Genomic DNA, 22,970 nt, shown 5'->3' with positions numbered 1-22,970 from the left:
TCGTATGAAGTGTTACATTATTGCGGCAAGGGGTTTCGTCTCGATGTTCTAGAATACATGGAGATAATTAGGTACAATAGTATGGGGTCTATTATTAATGGGCAGGTAAATTTAGTACCATCTACCTTGCTACGGCTTGGGTCTAATTTCAGTAACAGTAGTTAATAAAACACTCCTTGACAGTAAATAAATTAAAAACTCAAGGTAGTTTTATATGACGATTACAATTTATTAATATTTTGTGAGTAGTTTTGTTTTGTCTAAGAAAAAATATACAAGGTGATTTACTTATTGTATGTAATGTGTATTTCTTTATCTTATCTTAGTTACAGGTGTATTAATGTTTTATAAACACACAATATATATATATATTCCGTCTCTCTCACTTTCGTATTAATAATATAAGCGTTAGCGAGACGGCCAGATACGAAGTTCGAATTTTGTACTTCGTAGTATAGGGCTTGTGCCAATTTTTTATCCGTGAAATATGTTCAAATTCCCACTGTGTTTTTGTTTGTCCCTCTCCATGCTGTCACGATAGGCTGTTCTACTTTAATTATTTTTTTACATAAAAATATCTAATGTGTCAGGGTAATTTTATTTTACAGCTGGCAGCTCCAAATTTAAAAACTCAAACATTTCGCTTCGTGGAGTAGGGACACGTAAGTCACGTAGTAGGTATCCCTAAGTAGTTTGTGTTGGGGACTTTTCAGCAGCTAGATGCTATTCTCTAGTTGCTATCTGTGCTTTTCATTTATTAAAATTTCTTTGACGACATGCGATTCGTGCAGTGAGTTTGTGTTTGATTTGATTTGTTTTGTAGATGCCGATGTTGCAAGTTGCAACTGATTATACTTATTTTTAGTAGTCTGTGATTGAATTAAAATTCTATTCTAACTACGCAGTGAGAGCCGAGAGCCCTTCGGCTTGGTTGGTTCTTCTGTTCCTTAAATCATATTAGAATGTGTATTACACGTGAAGTCTACTGAATGTAAGTACCTTTCTATTAAAATTGCCTTGGTATGAATAAAAAGTACATTTCGACGGTTAAATAAAGGAAAAATTGACTGTTGTGTCCTGAGCCCCTAGCCCAGAGCACCAAGAAAATATAAACAGCAACTGCCTTAATAACTTTTATTTCAATAAAAATCACTTTAAAATACAGGACACGCCATGTGCTTGCATGCAAAAGTCTCTCTTCTAGCTGTCAAAACCCGTGCGTTCGCATACAATATATCATTGACTGCAACATTTTTGTGAAAATTTGCTCAAACGACAGAGATAAGTTTACTGATTCCGAACATTTATATGACTCACTATCTTAAAAAAATGTCGCTTAGTAAATATAAATTTTACAATACAATACAAATATTCTTTATTGATCACTAAAAGCAGTACAGTGACATTACAAAAATAAAAAATCAGGTAGACAATAGGCGGTCTTATCGCTAAAAAGCGATCTCTTCCAGACAACCAATTACTCAGAAATTTATAAATATGAGCGAACTAATGTAGTATGTAATTTTATATACCGTTTTTAACCATTGATTTTAGAGCCAATTGGAGTATATAAAGTAGTATAACATGTAGTCTATAACAACCCGTTTTTGAGATAATCGTTATTTATCATAAGTAGAAAATCTCAAGTGTAATACACCCTAAGTATGTTACTAAATGGTTAAAATGATTACTGATTGTCACGTCAGATTGGTTCCTCTTACTCACTCTCTTAACTAAAGACTTGTTCACAAAAGCTTAATTGAATTAGTAATTAAAGTACATAATTGAACCTATGTATAACATTTTTACTCGTATTATCGTCAGAAATACCCTGTTATCCCTCGGGTTATTACATTAAAGAGTCGCTTATCTATACACAGGAAAAGATACATTTGGGAGGAAAAAAATAAAACATTGAACAGTAAGTAATAAAGTATCAACTGTTTGCGTCCAGGTCTTGTGACTGTCCTATATTTTGAAAAGAAATGGTCATAGTGATGGCATGTCATTACATGTGCAATAGATTTACTTAATTTAATATTTTCAATACCCAAAATTTATTGTTGTCACAGGTAGAATATAATTTTCTTGTTGACATTTAATAGTATTAACAAAGAAGAAATTACACAAAAAAATAACATTAAATAAAAGAGATGAAATTAAATAACTAAATAAAAATTAGTTCCTTAAAACTAAATGAAATCTAGTAATGCCCTCCGCAGCATTGTGCACAAAAGGCTGGCTGTATTTCCTTCAAATTCAAATCAAAGTAATTTATTGTGTGTTAGGTACAGGGGAATTTACAGGTGTAGATGACTTATTCTTTGTGTTATGAGTTATGACTTATTCATATGTTTCTCTATAACATGAACTATAAGAATTGAATATGGACCTTCGCAAAGAAACCCCTGATTCAATAAATTATCTATAACAATTGTCAAACCAACACACATTTTATCTTAACAACTATGTAGGATCTAATCTAAAATACATACCTAATAGTAATTAATGTGTTATCAGCACGCAGTTTTTGTAGCAAAGTAGGTATATGTTTGGCAAAGAAATAAATACATGTAAATATTCAATATTGTTTTAACTATAAAATAAATAGGTACTTCAGGATTATTACTTTAAGATATAATTTTTGAGATAAAACTTTTTTCACTCTTTTAAAATTTTAAAACAATATATTTCGAATGATGTTTATTATAAAAAAAATTATATCCATGAATAAAAAGTTTAATCATGTCATAAAATACAGCTCAAGTAAAAGGTGTAATTATATTATCTAGTGTTTATTTTAATCTAAATCATCCATAGCACTTCATATTGTCAATTCATATTTGTTTTAATTAATTGATGAGATTAATGGAGACATAATAAAGTACTTGGATTTTTTCAAATACGAGCCGAGCTTTTGCATAATATGAATAAGTGTGTATATTTGTAGTTTTATATTAGAGATTTTTTAATATTCTCCTCAACCGTAGTCTGGGCGACTCAAATAGCATCTTGAGCATGCTAGCCCACCGCTGGGACTGACGGCTGCTGCAACATTACTTGCAACTGCACGCGCCTGTAACGCTGGTGCCCAGGCGTTTTTAGTTTTTTTTAAGTATTGCATTGTAAAAACTCTTTCTTGTACAGTCACCAACACCAATATCTGATCCGACTCTATTTCTAGAGCCGGAAGGGCGTGTCAGATATTTTTGCACGCTCCGCTGTGGCAGATATTAATGCTGGTGACGTACATAAAATCAAATTATAAGTTTAGCTAGCTTAATTAATTATAAAATGTGGCGTTATCTGGGAAAAGGTACCTTGTTGTCGGTTCTAGTTTCGGAGATAATCGCGTTTAAAGTAAAATGGCGAAAAAAATCATTTTTTCTTTTTTTGCTCTATATTAATAAACAGGGTCTAAATTTTAATTTGACAGAGACACAAGTTTTTACAACGATTTTTTATGAGTTAAAACATCTCTTAAAGTTTAGTAAGAAAGGTACCTTATTGTCGGTGCCGCTCTTGAATGCTTTCTGGGCGCTCGGTATCGGTTTGGAAGACGTGTCGGACGTCGGTACTTTGTCGGCGCGTCATCATCATCATCATCCCAGCTTATATACGTCCCCACTGCTGGGCACAAGCCTCCTCTCAGAATGAGAGAGCTTGGGCAGTAGTTCCCACGCGGGCCCAGTGCGGTGCTTGTCGGCGCGTAAAAAGCGTCAATCAGAATCATCATAAAATGCGTTTAGTTAGAGTAAGGTAAATCATCAATAACTGGCCACAATTAGGCGGTAGCCAGTTAGGGCCTTATCACACTAGCGATTTGCGGGCGAGTTGAAATCGAGGCGAGCGCGCAGCGAGTTCGCTTCGAGCGCGTAACGATTTTACCGCAAGCACGCAACGATATCGCCGCTAGCGCGCAAAGATGTCGCTGCGAGCGCGCAGCGAGTTTGCTGCGTTAGTGCCGAAGACGCCCTATTATTATTATACGAAAGTCTACAATATGGCGTTTTTGGCGCTAAAGCAGCGAACTCGCTACGCGCTCGCAGCAGCGACATCGTTGCGCGCTCGCGGCGATGTCGTTGCGCGCTTGCGGCGAAATCGTTATACGTTATACTCTCCCGTAAATCGCTTGTGTGATAAGGCCCTTATTGACGATTTACGTCAATTTGTGTCTTTAGAGGTTGATTTATAATAATAATAGTAACGATTAATATTTACGACTACAAATCAATAGTAGATTCTACAACAAGAGCATAAAACGAGCCATTTTACCCGAGGCGTTCATATAGCCACCCGAGTCGGTACGGCGAGGGTAGATAGACACGTCGAGGGGAAAATGGGTTTAATGTTAGAATTTTACACTCTGCTTTTCACTTCGATGCGAGGAAGGAAATGAAATAGCAACAGTCGAAACAATGATTCACTTTCTATGTACCTTTTATTTTTTATGCATTATTATAATAATTTGTTTATTTTTTTATTTTACTGATTTATTTTGATTGATTTGAATGTTTTTTAGTTTTATATAAATTAAAAATTATCTAAAAAATATACAGAAACTTTTTTGTTTGTGGCTGTTGACACACCTGATTACCTTGGTCTTAGACGAAGATTTTATTTTATGCACTAGAGCATAAAAAGTCATTTTATGTCGACTAGATACAACATAAACACGAACTTTACGAGCATGAGAAGTGAAAAAGCATTTTTTTAGATCTTATTCTTAACTATGTCACTAAACATTTTACGTCCGACAATAAGGTACCCTTTCAAATACGTTAATCATTTAGTGTTTGCTGAGACAAAATTATAGGTTTTTGGTAAGAGTTTTAATACTAGTGTTCTTAAATTAAGATAATTAAAATTAATCGTAAGTTATTAGTCGTTTTCAAATGATATCACTTCATATCACTAAATATTTTACCACCGACGATAAGGTACCTTTTCGAAAATATATAGTGATTGTACCAACTTTTCACTAAACTTTACCTTGAATTTTGAGACTGAAAAAACTAGTTTTTTAAGATTTGTTGAGTTAATTTGGTCTCATTTGGCTATGTTTTAGCGTACTAAATATAAAAGTTTGTTGATTTTGACTGTTTCATTACATTTGTAAACCACAAAGTTATTTTTGTTAAAGTATTTTTTTATATTTTAAACAACGTTAATTCAAAACGAAGTAGTTCTTATTTAGTGTCCAATTGCGCATAATATTTTTTCCTTCAATAAAATCCAATGGAAATATACTATAAATAGAAAACTAAGTCAAAAATCCATCCACCACTTTTTTTTACTTTATGCACTTTGGCAAGGTAAACTATAGGAAAACAGTTTTCCAATTACAAAATTGTTCTTGAAACCTGAAAGCCCGTACAATCTACTCAAATAGCATGTTATCTATGTAACTTCCAACAACAACATACTTTTATTGGGTGTATAAGTTTGAATTCAATTTTCTCATAATCACCTTTTCTGGCTTTTGAGGTTTAACATTTAAAAAAAAAATCTATTTAACCTACATGCATGTCTCTTACATGGTTCTATAGCTAAATGTATGTAGATTATGAGGATATCAGTAACTCAATACCGACAACAAGGTAGCTTATCCCAGATAACCCCACAAATATCAACTATAGTGATAAGATTATAATTAGTAACTACAAACACTATGGATTCGAAGTCCAAAATAAATTATTTGTATCCTACTAATATTATAAATGCGAAAGTTTGTGAGTGAGTGAGTATGTTTTTTACTCCTTCACGCTGAAACGGCTGGACGGATTTGGATGAAATGGTATGTTGATAGCTGGACATCTGGAATAAAACATAGGCTACTTTTTATTCCGATATTCCCATGCGATAGGGATAAAATCTCGAAATAACAGCTGGGCTTAAGAGTCATGACATTTGTCATGATTGTTTTTAATGTAAAGTCAATTAAAACCACGATTTTATTTCCGGGAATTCCCACGGGAATTTTTAAAAGTCTCGGTATTTCAATTCAGCTGCTGGATCTAATGATTTACGTGTGCGAAGCCGCGGGTAAACACACTAGTTTGTAATATATGTTGTGTAACTTGTATAATATGCCTTGTAGCTTGAAATGGTACTTATGTTGTTACAGAGACTGTAGAAGACCTATACAGGAGATTTGTCTGGAAGATCGCATGGCGGGCCGCAGCTCGAACTGGTCGAACCCGCTGAATGGGGGCTTCGACAAGCCAGCAGAGACCAAGCCGCTGAGTGGGGGCTTCGAAAAGCCAGCAGAGACCAAGCCGCCGAGTGGGGGCTTCGACAAGCCAGCAGAGACCAAGCCGCTGAGTGGGGGCTTCGACAAGCCAGCAGAGACCAAGCCGCCGAGTGGGGGCTTCGACAAGCCAGCAGAGACCAAGCCGCTGAGTGGGGGCTTCGAAAAGCCAGCAGAGACCAAGCCGCTGAGTGGGGGCTTCGAAAAGCCAGCAGAGACCAAGCCGCCGAGTGGGGGCTTCGAAAAGCCAGCAGAGACCAAGCGGATGAGTGGGGGCTTCGACAAGCCAGCAGAGACCAAGCCGCCGTTTGGGGGTTCGACAAGCCAGCAGAGACCAAGCTGCCGTTTGGGGGGTTGGACAAGCCAGCAGAGACCAAGCTGCCGTTTGGGGGGTTGGACAACCCAGCAGAGACCAAGCTGCCGTTTGGGGGGTTCGACAAGCCAGCAGAGACCAAGCTGCCGTTTGGGGGGTTGGACAAGCCAGCAGAGACCAAGCTGCCGTTTGGGGGGTTGGACGACCCAGCAGAGACCAAGCTGCCGTTTGGGGGGTTCGACAAGCCAGCAGAGACCAAGCTGCCGTTTGGGGGGTTGGACAAGCCAGCAGAGACCAAGCCGCCGTTTGGGGGGTTCGACAAGCCAGCAGAGACCAAGCCGCCGTTTGGGGGGTTCGACAAGCCAGCAGAGACCAAGCTGCCGTTTGGGGGGTTGGACAAGCCAGCAGAGACCAAGCTGCTGAGTGGGGGCTTCGAAAAGCCAGTAGAGACCAAGCGGATGAGTGGGGGCTTCGAAAAGCCAGCAGAGACCAAGCCGCCGTTTGGGGGGTTCGACAAGCCAGCAGAGACCAAGTCGCTGAGTGGGGGCTTCGACAAGCCAGCAGAGACCAAGCTGCCGTTTGTGGGTTTCGACAAGCCAGCAGAGACCAAGCCGCTGAGTGGGGCCTTCGACAAGCCAGCAGAGACCAAGCCGCCGTTTGGGGGGTTCGACAAGCCAGCAGAGACCAAGCCGCCGTTTTTGCGGTTCGACAAGCCAGCAGAAACCAAGCCGCTGTTTTTGCGGTTCGACAAGCCAGCAGAGACCAAGCCGCCGTTTTTGCGGTTCGACAAGCCAGCAGAGACCAAGCCGCCGTTTGGGGGGTTCGACAAGCCAGCAGAGACCAAGCCGCCGTTTGGGGGGTTCGACAAGCCAGCAGAGACCAAGCCGTTGAGTGGGGGCTTGGACCAGCCAGCCGAGACTAAGCCGCCGAATGGAAAATCTGGTGAGTATTTACCTACTAAATCGTACCATACCATCGCACCACTCAACAGCGTGTAACCAAAAGACTCGGTACCTGCAAAAATCGTTCCTCCTTTTTTTTACCCGACTGCCCGAAGGAAGGTTATGGTTTTCGAGCGCGAGTCTGTTGGTATAATATACCTATGTCCATTTCTTTGGTCTTCTGAGATTCACTCTAAAATCAGTTTTTTATTTATTTTTTTATAGTCTTATTACTGTACGGTGGTGGTACTGATGGAACCAAATAAATCTTTCTTTCTTTCTTTCAAAATGGTCAACTCGAGCGGACGATTTTCCATTGGCACCGAACAGTAGCGTAGCGTTACATATTTCCGTGGTAAAGCCGAAGTAAGGATCGCCCTCATCCTTCATAAATAATTTGCGCCCTGTTGTCGTATTTTGTAAATATTTGGGCAAGCCGGTGAAAATGGGGTTCTATGGACACTTCGCCACTGGCACCGAATGACAGTAAATCATATAATTATCTGTTGGCTTAATCGAATCCTGTGAAGCTGTAGGGCTACTACGAAACTCGAAACTCGAAGTTCGTGTGGTGCGGTCCGTCTGACACTTGTACTATTCAATACGAGAGCGAGAGGGACGGTACGATACGAACTTCGAGTTTCGTGTTTCGTAATGGCCCTGCAGAGCCTCTCTGACTGACTTTCCAAAGGCAAAGAGACACTTTCGAAAGACAAAGAGAGACGTAAAATAGAAGGATTGTATTTATTTGACATAAACGTCAACGAACTAAAAGAATTACTTTGCTCACCCGCGACCTTATGATAGCTAAGTTTATGCAAGATATGCGTCTCACATGGGAGTATAACATCTGGTAGTATGGTGTACGGTTGTGTTGCTCCGAAGATAATAATAATAATAATAAACATTACAAACATTTTTGTTGGAAAGGGAATGAAGATGAATGTAAAGAAGACGAAAGTGATGGTGTTTGAAAGAGATGAGACAGTGACAGACTGCAATATCGTGATTGGAGATGAACAAATTGAACAGGTGAATGAGTTTGTGTATCTGGGTTCAAAGTTTACAAGAGATGGAAAGTGTGAGAGTGATATTGAAAGAAGAGTGAATGCAGGAAACATGGTGAAGGGAGCTTTGCACTCCTTCATGAACAGTCGGAAGGTGTCTAACAAGGCTCGTTTGGCTGTTCATGGGGGGATGTTGGTTCCGACACTCATGTACGGAAGTGAAAGTTGGGTATGGCAGAAGAAACATGAAAGCAGAATAAATGCAGTTGAGATGAGAGCGTTAAGAAGTATGATAGGAGTTAAACTGAGTGACAGGATAAGAAATAGTGAGATAAGGAAACGTTGTGGTCTGAAAGAAGATGTAGTGACAAAAATTGAGAAAGGTATGCTGAGATGGTTTGGCCATGTCGAGAGAATGAATGAAGAACGATTGACGAAAAAAGTGTATGAGGCGAGTGTGAATGAAAGTGTTGGAAGGGGTAGACCTAGGCGGACGTTTCGAGACCAAATCAGGGACGTCTTGAAAAAAGGCCAGGTCAAGAGTACCCTAAACCGAAGAGCATGTATGAAGGGAATAATGAAAGTGAACGAAGCGAAACAAGTATGTAAGGATCGTAGCAAGTGGAAAGAAGTGGTCTCTGCCTACCCCTACGGGAAAGAGGCGTGATTATATGTATGTATGTATGTATGCTGAGCCAGTGTCCGATTCACAACCGCAATGACACATACTTTCCTACGTGTTGTCTATTTGTACTTAATACTATTGTTGTGTCTTGTGTTGTGAATAAATGTATTTTTTTCTTCTTTAAGATGAGCTCTGATTGGGTTCGAAACGTGTCAGTGTAGTGTGGTGGTGGTGGTGATAGATGGGTTTGTGTGATTTGTGTGTGTTCTTACAGTGTGGTGGAGGAACTGCATGAACACGCATATCTTGCATAAACTTAGCTATCATAAGGTCGCGGGTGAGCAAAGAAGTTCTTTTAGTTCGTTGATATGGACCTCCGCAAAGTAACGCCTGATTCAATGAATTAACATAAACGTATTATATTTTTTTAGAAAGCGGGGTTGATGGAGGCGTGTTCGGGAATACAAGTGGAGAGGGGGATTCTAAACCGCTCTTTGACTTTATCGTTCCCGGCATCAACCTACCCGACGCGTAAGTATCTATGTATAGATAACCTAACTAACAAAAAATTGGAAAAACCCCGGCTGAACCGATTTCGATAAAACATGACGTCTAAGAACCATTGCCGGAAAACGTGCTTTCAAATATAAAAAAACGCATTCATATCGGTTCACGTGTTCAAGACCAAGACCTACGGTGCCACAGACAGACACAGACTAACAGGCACACACACAGACACACATAGCGGTCAAACTTATAACACCCCTCTTTTTGCGTCGGGGGTTAATAAAATACAATACAAAATGACCATATGACTTCGTTATGCTCTCATCCACTCAAAGGTTGACTGGTAGGGATCCCTTAAAGGGATAAGTTCGCCTTTGTACATATATCTCAATGCTTGTCAATTGAGTTTACTTATTTTGTACAATATAGAGTTTACATACATATATACTTGCTGGCTGCAGTACGAATGGGCCGGCTCGACCGGGCTAGTACCACACTCCCACAGAATACCGGCGTGAAATAGTAGTTTTGCCACTGTTTCGTACGGTGAGTGGGAGATCCGGAGGCCCAACTCCCCTCCCCCCCTTCTTACCTGCCTTTCCCCTTAGCCCCCCCTTTAGTAGGCCGGCAACGCACCCGCAGTCCTAATAAGGCATAAGGCTGTAGGTGTCAATGGGCGGCGGTGATCACTTACCATCAGGTCTGTCACCAAAAGCAGCACAGAGACAAAAAAAAATTAAATGCGGGTAGTTGTGCGCCGGTGTTAGTTTCGTCGGTGAGTCGCGCGAGCAGAGCGGCGGCGCGTAAAGCGTGTTGCGGCAGCCACCGAGTCGCGTGTCCTGTGAAGAAGGGCTACGAAATAGCCAGAAACATGTCGAGCTAAACTAGATTTAACTTATCCGTTACAATATCATTTAATATAACAATGACCTTAACATTAAAATATTTTAGTTATTATTAATTTATATTACCATTCTTCCCGTTTCATTTTCAACAATAAATCCAAGAATTAGATACAGTACAGATCTTTTGAATAATGTTTTTCCATCGTATTTTGCCGGGTAACTTCGTATTTTTTGCAGGTGGTAGGACCTTGTGCAAGGTCCACCCGGATTGCTACCACCATCTTGCTCGCTAATCCTGCCGTGAAGCAGCAGTGCTTGCACTGTTGTGTTCGGCGTGGAGAGTAAGACAGCCGGTGAAATTACTGGCACTTGAGGTATCCCATCTTAGGCCTCTAGGTTGGCAACGCATCTGCAATCCCCCTGGTATTGCAGATGTTTATGGAATGCTGGTGATCTTTTAACATCAGGAGACCCACTTGCTCGTTTGCCATCCAGTCGAAGAAAAAAACCACGAGCTTTACGGTGAGCTAGTTGAGAAAGCAAGATAATTACGAACTTTTGCGACAAAATACGATGGAAAAACATTATTCATGACATCTGTACGAGTGCCACTACCACAATAGTTTTTTGTGCATAAGCCATAGTTGACAACCCTAGAGCGAGTACCCAATCATTTGGCAACAAACGTTTCAACAAAAACTCCTTTAACAAACAACGTTTCGGAATCTTTTGTTTCACCAATTAATCTGTCATCTCCCAGGATAACAGGATCGAAGGATTTTGGGCACTAATTTGTGCCTCTGGGAGAGGACAGGTTAATCGTTTTATAACACCACACTTCGCAAATTGATCATTTCACAAACTCTTTATTAGACAAACCATCATATAACAAATCATTATTTGGCAAACTATTCATTTATTATTTTCGTCATTTGGCAAAACCACGTTTGTCAAATCGACGTTTGGCAATATAACGTTTAGTAAAATGTATCATTTGCTAAACACAAGAATAATTTAGAATGTGCCTATAGCTCAGGTTATCTTGGTTAAGAAATAGGTTAAGTTAGGTTAGGTTAGAAGTTTCAGAAGAAGTTTATTTCGTTTTGAAGTTTGAAAGTATAATAGATTAGAACTGAGACCCTGAGAAAAACCAATTTCTGCTAGTAAAGTTGGTTAGGTTAGGTTAGAACTGCGACCCTAAGAAAAAACGAACCACTGCCTGTACAGTAGGTTAGGTTGGGTTAGAACTGCGACCCATAGAAAAGATAACTACTGTTAGCACCATTAGTTGGTTGGGTTAGGTTAGATAGAACTGCGACCTTAAGAAATGCGCAACAAAAACGAGCCGCGAGAACCAAATCCTACCAATTTAAATGCTATGTAACTAGTTTTTCAGATAATCATTTATTAATTTATGTTTTGTGAAGTGACTAGTTTGAAAAATGAGTCGTTTGGGTAATGGACATTTTTTAAATGATGATTTATCATATGATGTGTTTGTAAAGTGACAGGTTTGTCACAGGTGACGCCATCTGTAGTGTTATTTCCAAACTTGCCGTCCCAGTAGCGGCGGATTTAAACCAAGTAGATTCAGTCAGATGGCGCCACTTGTGACACCCGAGAATGCAAGATGGCGCATGTCATTTCTCTCTTGGCAAATAAATCGAACACGAAAAAGATCGCTGCATCAATTACTTCCCAATTTCCTCAACCAGTTCAAAATAAAGGACCGAGATCCTACAAGGTTTGTTAAGAGTATATTTATTAAATGATCATTTGTCATATGAGCAGTTTGTGATATGAAGTGGCTGTGAAATGAATAGTTTGTCAAACGTTGTTTGCCAAATGATAGTAAACCCCATAGAGCGACCGCCAAGCGTAGGTGTGAAAAGTGAAGTACATTAGGTACATGAGATTGACTTCTGTACCTATGTATCTGTTTTGTGCAATGGCACAGTGGCGGCACAGGGGGGCGGAGGGTGCGGTCCGCCCCGGCTACCAGCATTAAGGGGGGTGCCAAAGACAACGTGCTTCAGCAAGACGTGTTATACGAAGAAGTCGTCTATTATTTTTGAGAGGTGACGACGACGACGGGTCTGGGGTAGCAACCCGCCCCGTGTGCCAACCCACGCTACGCCGCCGCTGCAATGGCAAATCATTATCCAATAAATCTATTTATAGACAGTACAGAAAACAGGTTTTTCCAAGGCACGCAATAGGCGTCCATATCGCCTTAGAGCGATCTCTTCCAGGCAACCTTAATAACAGACAGAAGTAGGGCTAATTATATTAATTAGCAGGTGGTGTAATTTACGGATTATATCAATATCAAAAATACATAAAACTAGCCATACATACATACAATACACATACACAACAAAAAAAAATCTTTAAGGACCTTTTTGTTTATTTCAGCTTTAACTTCGGGGTTCCTTGCCTCAACCAGTCACTTGTCTACAAATGTAATGCTTGTGGCCTGTGTTTTGACCGTGAGGAAGTCATGTTCAAGCATTTAATCAGTTGTTCACCCATTACCAGAATTACGAGGATACACTGTGTATGCGGTTTAGAGTTTGACACACATAACTACGACTACCATTGCGAAGTGCATCGTCAATTCAACATACTTAAAAAAAAGGATGTTACCGTTACTCATGTTGAAAATATAGATATTGGAGGAATGAAGAAAAAATTTAAGAAAAAGGAAGGCGCAGGCAGCGTTGCAGAATTTAAAGATAAAATTAAAGCCAGTGCAGTTGCAAAACAAAAATCTTGTGTTGTTTATACATGTGATTGTAGATTGAGTTTCGAACGGCCAGAGTTCCTGTTTACTCACTTAAACAACTGTGACCCTGGTGAGAAAATTACAAGAATACATTGCATGTGCGGCTTGGAGTTTGACGAAGATAACTACGACTACCATTATGAAGTTCATCGTATATGCACCAGGCTTAAAGTGAAGAAAATTGCCGTCATTGATGAAAAAATCATACCAATCATATGGATGAAGCACGAATTTACTAAAGATGACGAAAAAAAAGCTGTTAAAAGCACAAAAGATGCGCAGGTGCAGACTGTACATCTAAATGAACCTTTCGTTAAAAACTCGGCCACAGAACTATTTTCTACGAGAAACGGAATCCTTGAACAATTATTAGGCCAGAAAATAGACAGCGTCGTGATAGATACAATTGAATCTGGCATAGATGGTAAAGAAAGTCAGACAAAGATATCTATAATCATTGCAAAAGCATCTGAAAAAACCGTTGAGTGCCCAAATAAAACTAATACGGGTGACAAAAATAATAAAGTTACCGATATAGGAACATCTGAAACGACGACGAGTCAAAAAGCGGGAAACGATACAACAAATGATATAACTGCACCAACTGAAAGAGATCATGGTACTGATAATCAAGAAAAATCAGACGTTATCAATAGTTCTGACCCAGCAGATGGTGAAACAAAAGATATTAATAAACAAATTGAACAGCTTGAAGAATGTGCTAAAATGTTATTCGAGAATATTTCGGCTGCTCCAAATACTATTATCACAGAAAATCTAGTCAATTCAAAAGACAGTGGAACAAGTGAAATTATTGAACGCACAGATCGACCATATAAAATTAATGCTGGCAGTCCAAAAAACTTGGACAATTCAACGAATAAAACTTCTACTCTAACTCCAACCATACCAGAAAATGAAGCAATAGGCAATCCTAACCCAAAAGATAGTGGAACAAATGTAATTATTGAACCAACAGAGCGACCAAATAAAAAGATTAACAATCAAGAAAACTCGGACAATTTAACGAATAAAACTTCTACTCTAACTCCAACCATACCAGAAAATAAAGCAATAGGCAATCCTGACCCAAAAGATAGTGGAACAAATGTAATTATTGAACCAACAGAGCGACCAAATAAAATGATTAACAATCAAGAAAACTCGGACAATTTAACGAATAAAACTTCTACTCTAACTCCAACCATACCAGAAAATGAAGCAATAGGCAATCCTGACCCAAAAGATAGTGGAACAAATGTAATTATTGAACCAACAGAGCAACCAAATAAAATGATTAACAATCAAGAAAACTCGGACAATTTAACGAATAAAACTTCTACTCTAACTCCAACCATACCAGAAAATAAAGCAATAGGCAATCCTAACCCAAAAGATAGTGGAACAAATGTAATTATTGAACCAATAGAGCGACCAAATCAAATTATTAATAATCAAGAAATCTTAGACATTTCAACAAATGAAACTTGTACTTCAAGTGAATTAGGAAATAAAGCCATTGATAGTCCAGAACCATTAGAAGATAGGAACTCTTAAGTAAATAATTAATATAAGTACAATCTAACTAGGTTTACTAATGTTTTGGCGAAAATTATTTAGCAAATTATTAACTCCCAAACTATTTATCCCATATTTTTATTTAGGCGAAATTTCGCACTGATATCATTTCCCCACTAATGATTTGATAAATGATTATTATGCAAATTATTACCTGGGATTTTTTTAAGATGTCATTTGTGTTTTCGTCAAATGCGTTGATTGGCATTCCTTATTTTAGCAAGCAAACAAGCAAGCATGCCAATGATTTTTTCCGTTCTGTTACAAAAAAAACCTAACATCGAAGGCTAAGGCGGAAGCTACGCTACGCTTCGCTCCCGCCTTAGCCTTCTGAACCTAACCTATCCAAGTCGCTTCTGCCTAGTCTCGTCTTGCTCGCTCGCTTTGCTCGGTCACCGCCACATAATTTAACTTTTATTCATTTTATTATATATCATGACTCATATACCTACCTTATGTATAAAAATTGGCCAAATGTTATTTGACTATTTGTTATTTGCCTTAGCCAATCATTTGCTACATAATTGTTTGCCACATAAAAGTGTGATGAAGTAAAATTGTGCAATGTAAAAATGTTGCGAAATATAAAAAATGCGAAGCAAAGTTATTCCAAGGATTGGTTTGCTAAATGAAACTTCAGCGAAAGGTTGGTTGCTAAGTGAATTTCGCCGAAAAGGCAGTACACCATCTTACTAATACAAATAACAATAATGGACTAAACATTCTAATGGCAAAAATTGTACATTGCAATTGTCACGTTAAGAAGCAAGCGATGTTTGAAATTGAACCTCTAATATATTATAGCTGTTTATTACTCTGATGATGATGAAATGACAAAAAACATAAATCATAAGGATCACTGTAAACACGATTTCATGAGCTGGTCTACGAATAAATAATAACTCGGGAAGCGTAACTCAAAACAAATTCCACCTAAAAAGTGGTCATACCTTAAACGAAGACGACTTTATGATTCAAATGCGAATACGATTTTGAGGTTAAAAATAGACGATGTTGATTGGTTAAAATTCAGAAAGAAAGCAGGGATTGGTTTGCGCGCGTGATGCTAGTCAGATGACACGGAGAACACAGCCCGCCTAGTAGGACACGCAAGACCATTTTTCGAACGCAGACTTCTGACTTATTATTTATTCGTAGCCTGGAGTGTTCAAAGCCTGAACAAAAAAAAGGACGATTTATTTTAATACTTTTAATCTCTCACATAAGTTTTAAATGTATTTACTTAACTTGTTATTTCTTATTCAAAGATTTAATCGATTGTTAATTAGAACGTAAATATAAATAGCATTAAGTATTTAGTTCTTAGTTTTTTTTGTAATTTCTCCAAATTTTTATCAAACCTTAAAATAAACCGATCTGTTAAACGAATCGAAGCTGTATTTTTTCATTCATAACCGTGTTTCTTTGTGCTTACGAGCTCAATTGGGTATTTTCCTAAATAAAATAAAGTTTTTTTAAAAATATAATAGTAAAACCGACAAAAAATTGAACCGAGTACGAAAAACTTGAAAATATTTTTCTACTAGATTGAAGGCGTGCCTCATACGACAGCTTCTCAAGCAGAGCAGGTTCAATGAAACCCGGGCTCTCCCCTCGTGAGCATTGGCGAATGTCAGGTTATTTTTCAGGGGGTTCTGGCCTTTATTTTTAGGGTTCCGTAGTCAACTAGGAAGCCTTATAGTTTCGCCTTGTCTGTCTGTCTGTCTGTCTGTTTGTCCGCGGGTAAGCTAGTACTAGAAAGCTGTAATTTGTCATGAATACGAATATACATATCAGTCACGCCGACAGTGCTACAATAAAAAAGTAAAAAAATTTTTTTACGATACCTCCCATAGACGTAAAGTGGGGGTGATTTTATTTTCTCGACTAACCCTATATTGTGGGGTGTCGTTGCATAGGTCTTTTAAAACCATTGGGGTGTTGCTAAGACAATTTTTCTACTCAGTGATCTGTTTGCGAAATATTCAACTTTAAAGTGCAAATTTCCATTAAAATCGGGTCCCTCTAAAATCTAAACCGGTCGGTGGAAAAATTTGAAATCAGGATGGTAGTAAGTATATCAAACTTACAAGGAAAACTATAACGGCTAAGTTTGCTTGAGAATTATTAGCAGTTTAAGAGTAAATAGCAGCCTAAGGTATAAAATATGCCTAAACTTGGAAGATTCAGTACACTACGAAATCCTTAGAAAAATATTATTTGATTGTTTCGTAATGGCTACGGAACCCGACGACACGCTGTACGACAAGCTCTTGGCCGGTTTTTTGTGGTAAGATATCAGTATTATAGAATTTCGAATCAGTAGTCCAACATCCTGGGGTGGGCACAACCATACTGGGGTGGGCACGGCCCACCCGGGCCCCCCCCCCCTATATATACGCCTATGCTTGTGAGTTTTTTGAAATTAATGTGCGAAATTACATTTCAAATTTAACACGAATTTGCAGGTGGTAGGACCTTGTGCTAGGTCCGCCCGGATTGCTACTACCATCTGGCTCGCTAATCCTGCCGTGAAGCAGCAGTGCTTGCACTGTTGTGTTTCGGCGTGGAGAGTAAGACAGCCGGTGAAATTACTGGCACGTGAGGTCTCCCATCTTAGGCCTCTAGGTTGGCAACGCGTCTGCAATCCCCCTGGTGTTGCAGGTGTCTATGGGCGGTGGTGATCTCTTACCATCTGGAGACCCACTTGCTCGTTTGCCATCCAGTCAAAAAAAACCACGAGCTTTACGGTGAAGGAAATCATCGTTGGGAAACGTGCACACACAATGGTGGTGTGTGAAGTTCCCAATCCGCATCCGCATTGGGCCCTCCCATTCGGAGAGGAGGCCTGTGCCCAGCAGTGGGACGTATATAGGCTGGGAAGTACAAGTGGTGCCGGCATGGATACCGCGTTTCTATCTTAAGGTAGAAACACACTGACGCCGGAAGCGGAGCGGCGCGGCGCAGGCGGTGCCGGTTGTAATATTCGATCTAACGTGGAAGAGGGCACACAGAATACTGCGCCACAAGGGCGGATCTACCGTTGTGGGCACGATGGGCATGCCCACAACCCAAAAAGAATTGTGAAGACACCCTTTCACAGTCAGTCTAGCGAGATCGATAGGCCAATGTCTTGATGCACGGAGTCATGATGGTTCATGGGCGAGGGGCATACTCCGACTCGCACTTGACCGATTTTTGAGTGGCTGTGACCACAACCTTTTTTGAGGGCTGTGCCCTTAGTGCAAGTTTTCGGTTACAAAATATGTCTCGATCGCGTTCGCGTTAAAATCTCAATTTGTATGGAAACACGAAGATCGCAAACGTTCCGCTAGAGACGTATTTTGTAACCGAAAACTTACACTAAGGGTACTGGATCCGCACCTGCTGCAAAGTCAAAATCAAAATCATTTATTCAGTAAATAGGCCGCAATGGGCACTTTTACACGTCATTTTTAAACTACCAGCGCTTTCGGAAAGACCTGCGCCCTGCGCCACGCTTACCCGCACGGTATTCTGTGTGCCATCTTTCATACTCTCTCTCTCTGTGTTTCAGGCTTTATGCCTTGTTTTGGTAGCGCAGTAGCTACTACATTAGTAGAGAGACAAGGACATGTTTAGCTGTGTGCGTTTTCATTGGTATGCCGGTTATTAGGTGACAGTGGAACGCACCACATTGAAATGAGCGTAGAATAGGGTTGCCAACCAAAAAAAACTAATGCGAAGTTTTATTTAATAACTAGCTATTGCCCGCGACTCGTTCCGCGTATTCGTTTAACTATCCCGCAGGAACTATGCAATTTTCCGTTTAGACGTAAAGTGGGGTGATTTATTTTTCTCATCCAACCGTATAGTGTGGGGTATTGTTGGATAGGTATTTTAAAACCATTAGGGGTTTGCTAAGACGATTTTTCTATTCAGTATTTTATTTTGCGAAATATTCGTCTTGAAAGTGCAAATTTTCATTAAAATCGAGCGTCGTCCCCTCCCCCCCCCTCTAAAATCTAAACCGGTGGATGGAAAAATTTCAAAAAATTCAGGATGTTAGAAAGTATATCAAACTTTCAAGGAAAACTATAAAGGCTAAGTTTGCTTGAGAATTATTAGTAGTTTATGAGTAAATAGCAACCTAAGGTATAAAATATTACCTAAACTTGAGAGATTCCGTACACATACAATACGAAATCCTTAGAAAAATATTACTTGACTTTTCGTAATGGCTATGGAACCCTACACATTTAGAACGAAACCGACACAATTCAAAATGTTCTCATTTTAAAACTCAATCATGTTTTGTTTTATACAAAGTTTATACCTATTAGTAATGTGATTCGTTCTAAAGGTGCGCGTCTTGGGCGTTGCCGACACGCTCTTGGCCGGTTTTTTAAATTTAAAAAGTTTTTGTGCTCTTGGCCTCACGGTCCAAGAGTTTCAAATCGTTTGCTTAAAGACTATAATAATTGACAATTTATGCCAAATGATAATTTGACCAAATGAATAAAATATGAAATGTAAATGTGCGTAGAACTCGTTTAGGAAGTAAAACTACTGCTATAAATTTTTGGGAAGTAAAATGTTTTGCCCAAACCTGCCAACCTTAGTGTTGGCATGTGAACGTCACATGTGCGTATTATTTTATTATTCTGCGAACTCAATATAGGTTTCAAGGCCAGGGACTCTCCTTGAGTTGTTAGTATTCATCGGTGGTGATAATTTCCTATCAGATAATCCGCTTGTTCATTTACCAAAAGAAAATAACAGGGTCTAAACAGTCTATTATAAAATGATCGCTCACTGCGTATATTTAACTAATTGGGGCACAGTTAACATTGGGTTTTTAGATATGGCCGCTTACGACGTCAATATATAGTATGTACAGCCAGCAACGAGTGTTCATAATGAAACATCCTTTTCATAACACCTAGTTATGAAGTTTCATACGTTATTGAACTTAATTTAATACAAGTATCACTATCAATATCGATTGACAACTGAAACAACAGAAAAAGAAAGATGTAGGTAGGTACACTATTTTTTCAAAAGTAGCTGAAAATATTACGTATTTCTTAACTTCAGTTTGAATTTGGAGAATCACCGAGAAGAGTGCCAACCAATGATATTTATTGTGCCAACATGTCACGACATTGTGTCTCTGATGATTGTTGGTAACTATAAATAATTTATTGAATCAGGCGTTACTTTGCGGATGTCCATATCAATGATTTTACCAATTACTTTGCTCACCCGCGACCTTATGATAGCTACATTTATGCAAGAAATGTGTGTTATGGTTGAGTTCGAAACGCGTTAGTGTAGTGTGGTGGTGATAGACGGGTTTGTGCGAGTTCTTACAGAGTGAAGGTGGAGGAACGGCATGAACACACTTTCTTGCATAAACGTAGCTAACATAAGGTCGCGGGTGAGCAAATATTATTTCAGTTCATTGGTAACTGTAACTTCGTTGTCGTGGTTCATTTCACACCGGCCAGTGTAAAACTGTGTATACAGGCTGTAATCGTTAAGTGTAGCCAGGGGATTATTCTAAATATAACATATACCTATCAGAAAACTTTAATGAACTAAAAGAATTTCCTTGCTCACCCGCGACCTTACGATAGCTAAGCTTATGCAAAATATGCGTGTTCATGCAGTTCCTCCACCTCCACACTGTAAGAACACACACAAATCACACAAACCCATCTATCACCACCACACTACACTGACGCGTTTCGAACTCAACCAGAGCTCATCTTCAGAGTGACACAACCGTACACCATGCTACCAGTTGTTAGACTAACGAACCACAACCACCGTTTTAGTTGCGTTTCGTTTCGTTTTTGTTTAAATTCTTTTAGTTCATTGATATGGACCTCCGCAAAGTAACGCCTGATTCAATAAATTAGAAAACTTTAAACTGATATCGAAAGTGCGTTATTTAATGAGTAAAAGTACATTAATTACTTTTTTTAACTAAACTAGTAATATGAAATAGTACATTGTGTCTTAAGGGCGGTAAATAAGTAATTACGAACGAGAGTCTATTAGAAGCCCGAAGTCGAAGACTGAGGCCATTAATGAGTCGATGTTCGTAATTCTAGTACCGCCCGTGCGACATATAATTATTGGAATTCTAAGATGTAAGTAATTTTGTTTGCACTTCTGTCCAGCAACTTAAGTGCTAATGTCAAGTAATTTTTGAAATCGTATTTCGTTCACCAACTTTCGTTGCTGACTGTACAACAGCATTGAATCCCAACTGACCTACGACCTTCCTAATCATAATATTCTGATTATTTTCGTTCTGTTCATTTGAAACAATAGAAGCGATAGAGAGCTGCTTGTAGGCCGTGGATAACCATGTAACATACAACATTTAAAATTGGTAGGTATAATTAACTTCCACGAACTGATTAGAACTATAAAAAAACCATTTTAGAACCAGTTACAAGATACCAAATGACGTTGACCAAATGTTTGATTAAGCGTTACGTACTCGTGCGGAGCATTTTCAAAAAAACCGGCCAAGAGCGTGTCGGACACGCCCAAAATAGGGTTCCGTAGCCATTAAGAAAAAATTAAGAATATTTTTCTAAGGATTTCGTATTTTATACGGAATCTTCCAAGTTTAGCTTATATAGTGGACAAGTATAACTTAGCTTATTCGCAGTGTTGTTTCATTGCAAATTGTATGACGGGCGACGCTTGTCCAGTTTCATGGTATTACTAGGTTGCAGCTGTTGTCAAACGTCGAGCCCGGGGGAGCGAGCGGACGCGGCGGCCAATTGCCATTTCGTTCTGTAATTGACTTCTTGTGTAGTTTTGGGTGTTCGCGCGTTGTTTTATGTTTTATACGATATTTGTGTAACATTCTTGTATTTGTATTTTTTATCAACGTTGGCAAATATACACATTAAACTAGTTTGTTAATGTCGTTCGGAATTCGAAACAAAAGATCGGTTTTCTTTTTCTTTCTCATTTGAATCTTCAGGAAAACGAAAACTGACGAGTCCCTCCCGAGCGACAATAACTTTCTAGTTGCTGCTGCTGTTGGAAGAGTCTAATGTCGCACTCTCGGATTTAAGCTGGGATACTATCTCTTTGCTTAGGGATCCGATAGAGTCTTTGATCTTGAAAGCCCCAATGAACGACGACGGCTGTACCTTGTTGATTATATCGTAGATCGCTTGTGTGGAACCGGACAGGTCTAGAAAAAGAAATATATTGTGTAAGAAAATAATTGTTTAAGCTTCCTCTTTTGAATTCAATTTGATTCTCCAATAAAATAGGTATCTACAGATGCATTGAATTGCACGGAACCTGTTATGTGCTTAAATACGGTATTTGACAACTCCCGAATTTGCCATATCTTAATATTATTATATAAATATAGATGTACAGACAGTGTTTAGCAAAAAGAAAACTTAAATCGGTTGAAAATTGGATTTATATTGATTTTTTGAAAACCTATATACCTGTCTCTTTCTCAAACGCTTTTCTCTATGCAGCAAGTATGGCGGTACTGGCGTGTGACGTCACAAGCCAGTATGTCTTTTTCTGTCTAATCTTGAATTTCAAACCTTTTTATAACTTTGTTATTTGTAAAGGTAGCTTAATAATTGTTTCTCTATTCGATAACAGGCATTATGTAGTTTTAATTTATAAAACATATACAAAATAGTCAAATACCACATTGTCCGTTCTCATTGTATTGAAATTTGTATGAAATTTGGCATTACTTATGTAAATTTGGTGATAATACAATCTGGTAGTGACATCCTGCTACTACGGCCAGGGTCGTCTAAGCAGGAAAGAAGTCTTCAATGCGAATACAGTCAACTTAAAGTAAGTACAGTCAGCAAAAAACCTTGTCTTAAAAATTATATTTTTAACAAAAACTTATCACAAGCTTTTATTTAGTTTGCCGTGTTTGTTGGGTCGAATCTTGCAAGTTAATTTTGATTCACTTCCAGTGGTCGAATTGACGTGAAATTAGGCATACTTATACATATATATCAAATGAAAATATATTAATTTGGAAGTAAATCAACTCATTCTGTCAACTATGTATATATTTTATTTTTGCGAATTACGAATAAAATAATTCTTATTTTTATTATTT

At 38.8% G+C, this 22,970-nt stretch overlaps 1 protein-coding gene and 1 long non-coding RNA gene across 3 annotated transcripts; one reads left to right on the top strand and one right to left on the bottom strand.

The window, feature by feature from the left end:
- Positions 1 to 661: 661 nt before the first annotated feature.
- Positions 662 to 16,240, top strand: LOC141444534 (uncharacterized). 2 transcript variants are annotated; one of them, XM_074110090.1, is made up of 4 exons: positions 662 to 991; positions 6,128 to 7,505; positions 9,568 to 9,667; positions 12,904 to 16,240. In XM_074110090.1, exons 2-4 carry the CDS (start codon positions 7,022 to 7,024, stop codon positions 14,828 to 14,830), a joined length of 2,511 nt encoding a protein of 836 aa, XP_073966191.1. In that variant the 5' UTR covers positions 662 to 991; positions 6,128 to 7,021; the 3' UTR covers positions 14,831 to 16,240. The 2 variants fall into 2 exon arrangements, with proteins under 2 accessions (XP_073966191.1, XP_073966192.1); XM_074110091.1 differs by lacking the exon at positions 662 to 991 and adding an exon at positions 5,706 to 5,797.
- LOC141444554 (uncharacterized) lies at positions 5,741 to 22,062 on the bottom strand. The gene is made up of 3 exons (XR_012453180.1): positions 22,012 to 22,062; positions 10,338 to 10,495; positions 5,741 to 5,817 (listed from the first exon to the last, which is right to left on the bottom strand). It is a non-coding gene; the product is annotated as an uncharacterized lncRNA (long non-coding RNA).
- Positions 22,063 to 22,970: the final 908 nt, after the last annotated feature.

Source organism: Choristoneura fumiferana, chromosome 30, assembly GCF_025370935.1.
Source record: "Choristoneura fumiferana chromosome 30, NRCan_CFum_1, whole genome shotgun sequence".
Classification (NCBI taxonomy): Eukaryota; Metazoa; Arthropoda; class Insecta; order Lepidoptera; family Tortricidae; genus Choristoneura; species Choristoneura fumiferana.
Note: the sequence above shows the minus strand (reverse complement) of the source record. Positions and strands in the feature narration are given on the sequence as shown.

Coding starts and splice junctions, on each gene's coding strand:
- LOC141444534 (XM_074110090.1), top strand. CDS start 7,022: ATGAGTGGGGGCTTCGAAAAGCCAGCAGAGACCAAGCCGCCGTTTGGG. Junction 7,506..9,567: donor GCCGCCGAATGGAAAATCTG/GTGAGTATTTAC, acceptor ATATTTTTTTAG/AAAGCGGGGTTGATGGAGGC. Junction 9,668..12,903: donor GGCATCAACCTACCCGACGC/GTAAGTATCTAT, acceptor TGTTTATTTCAG/CTTTAACTTCGGGGTTCCTT.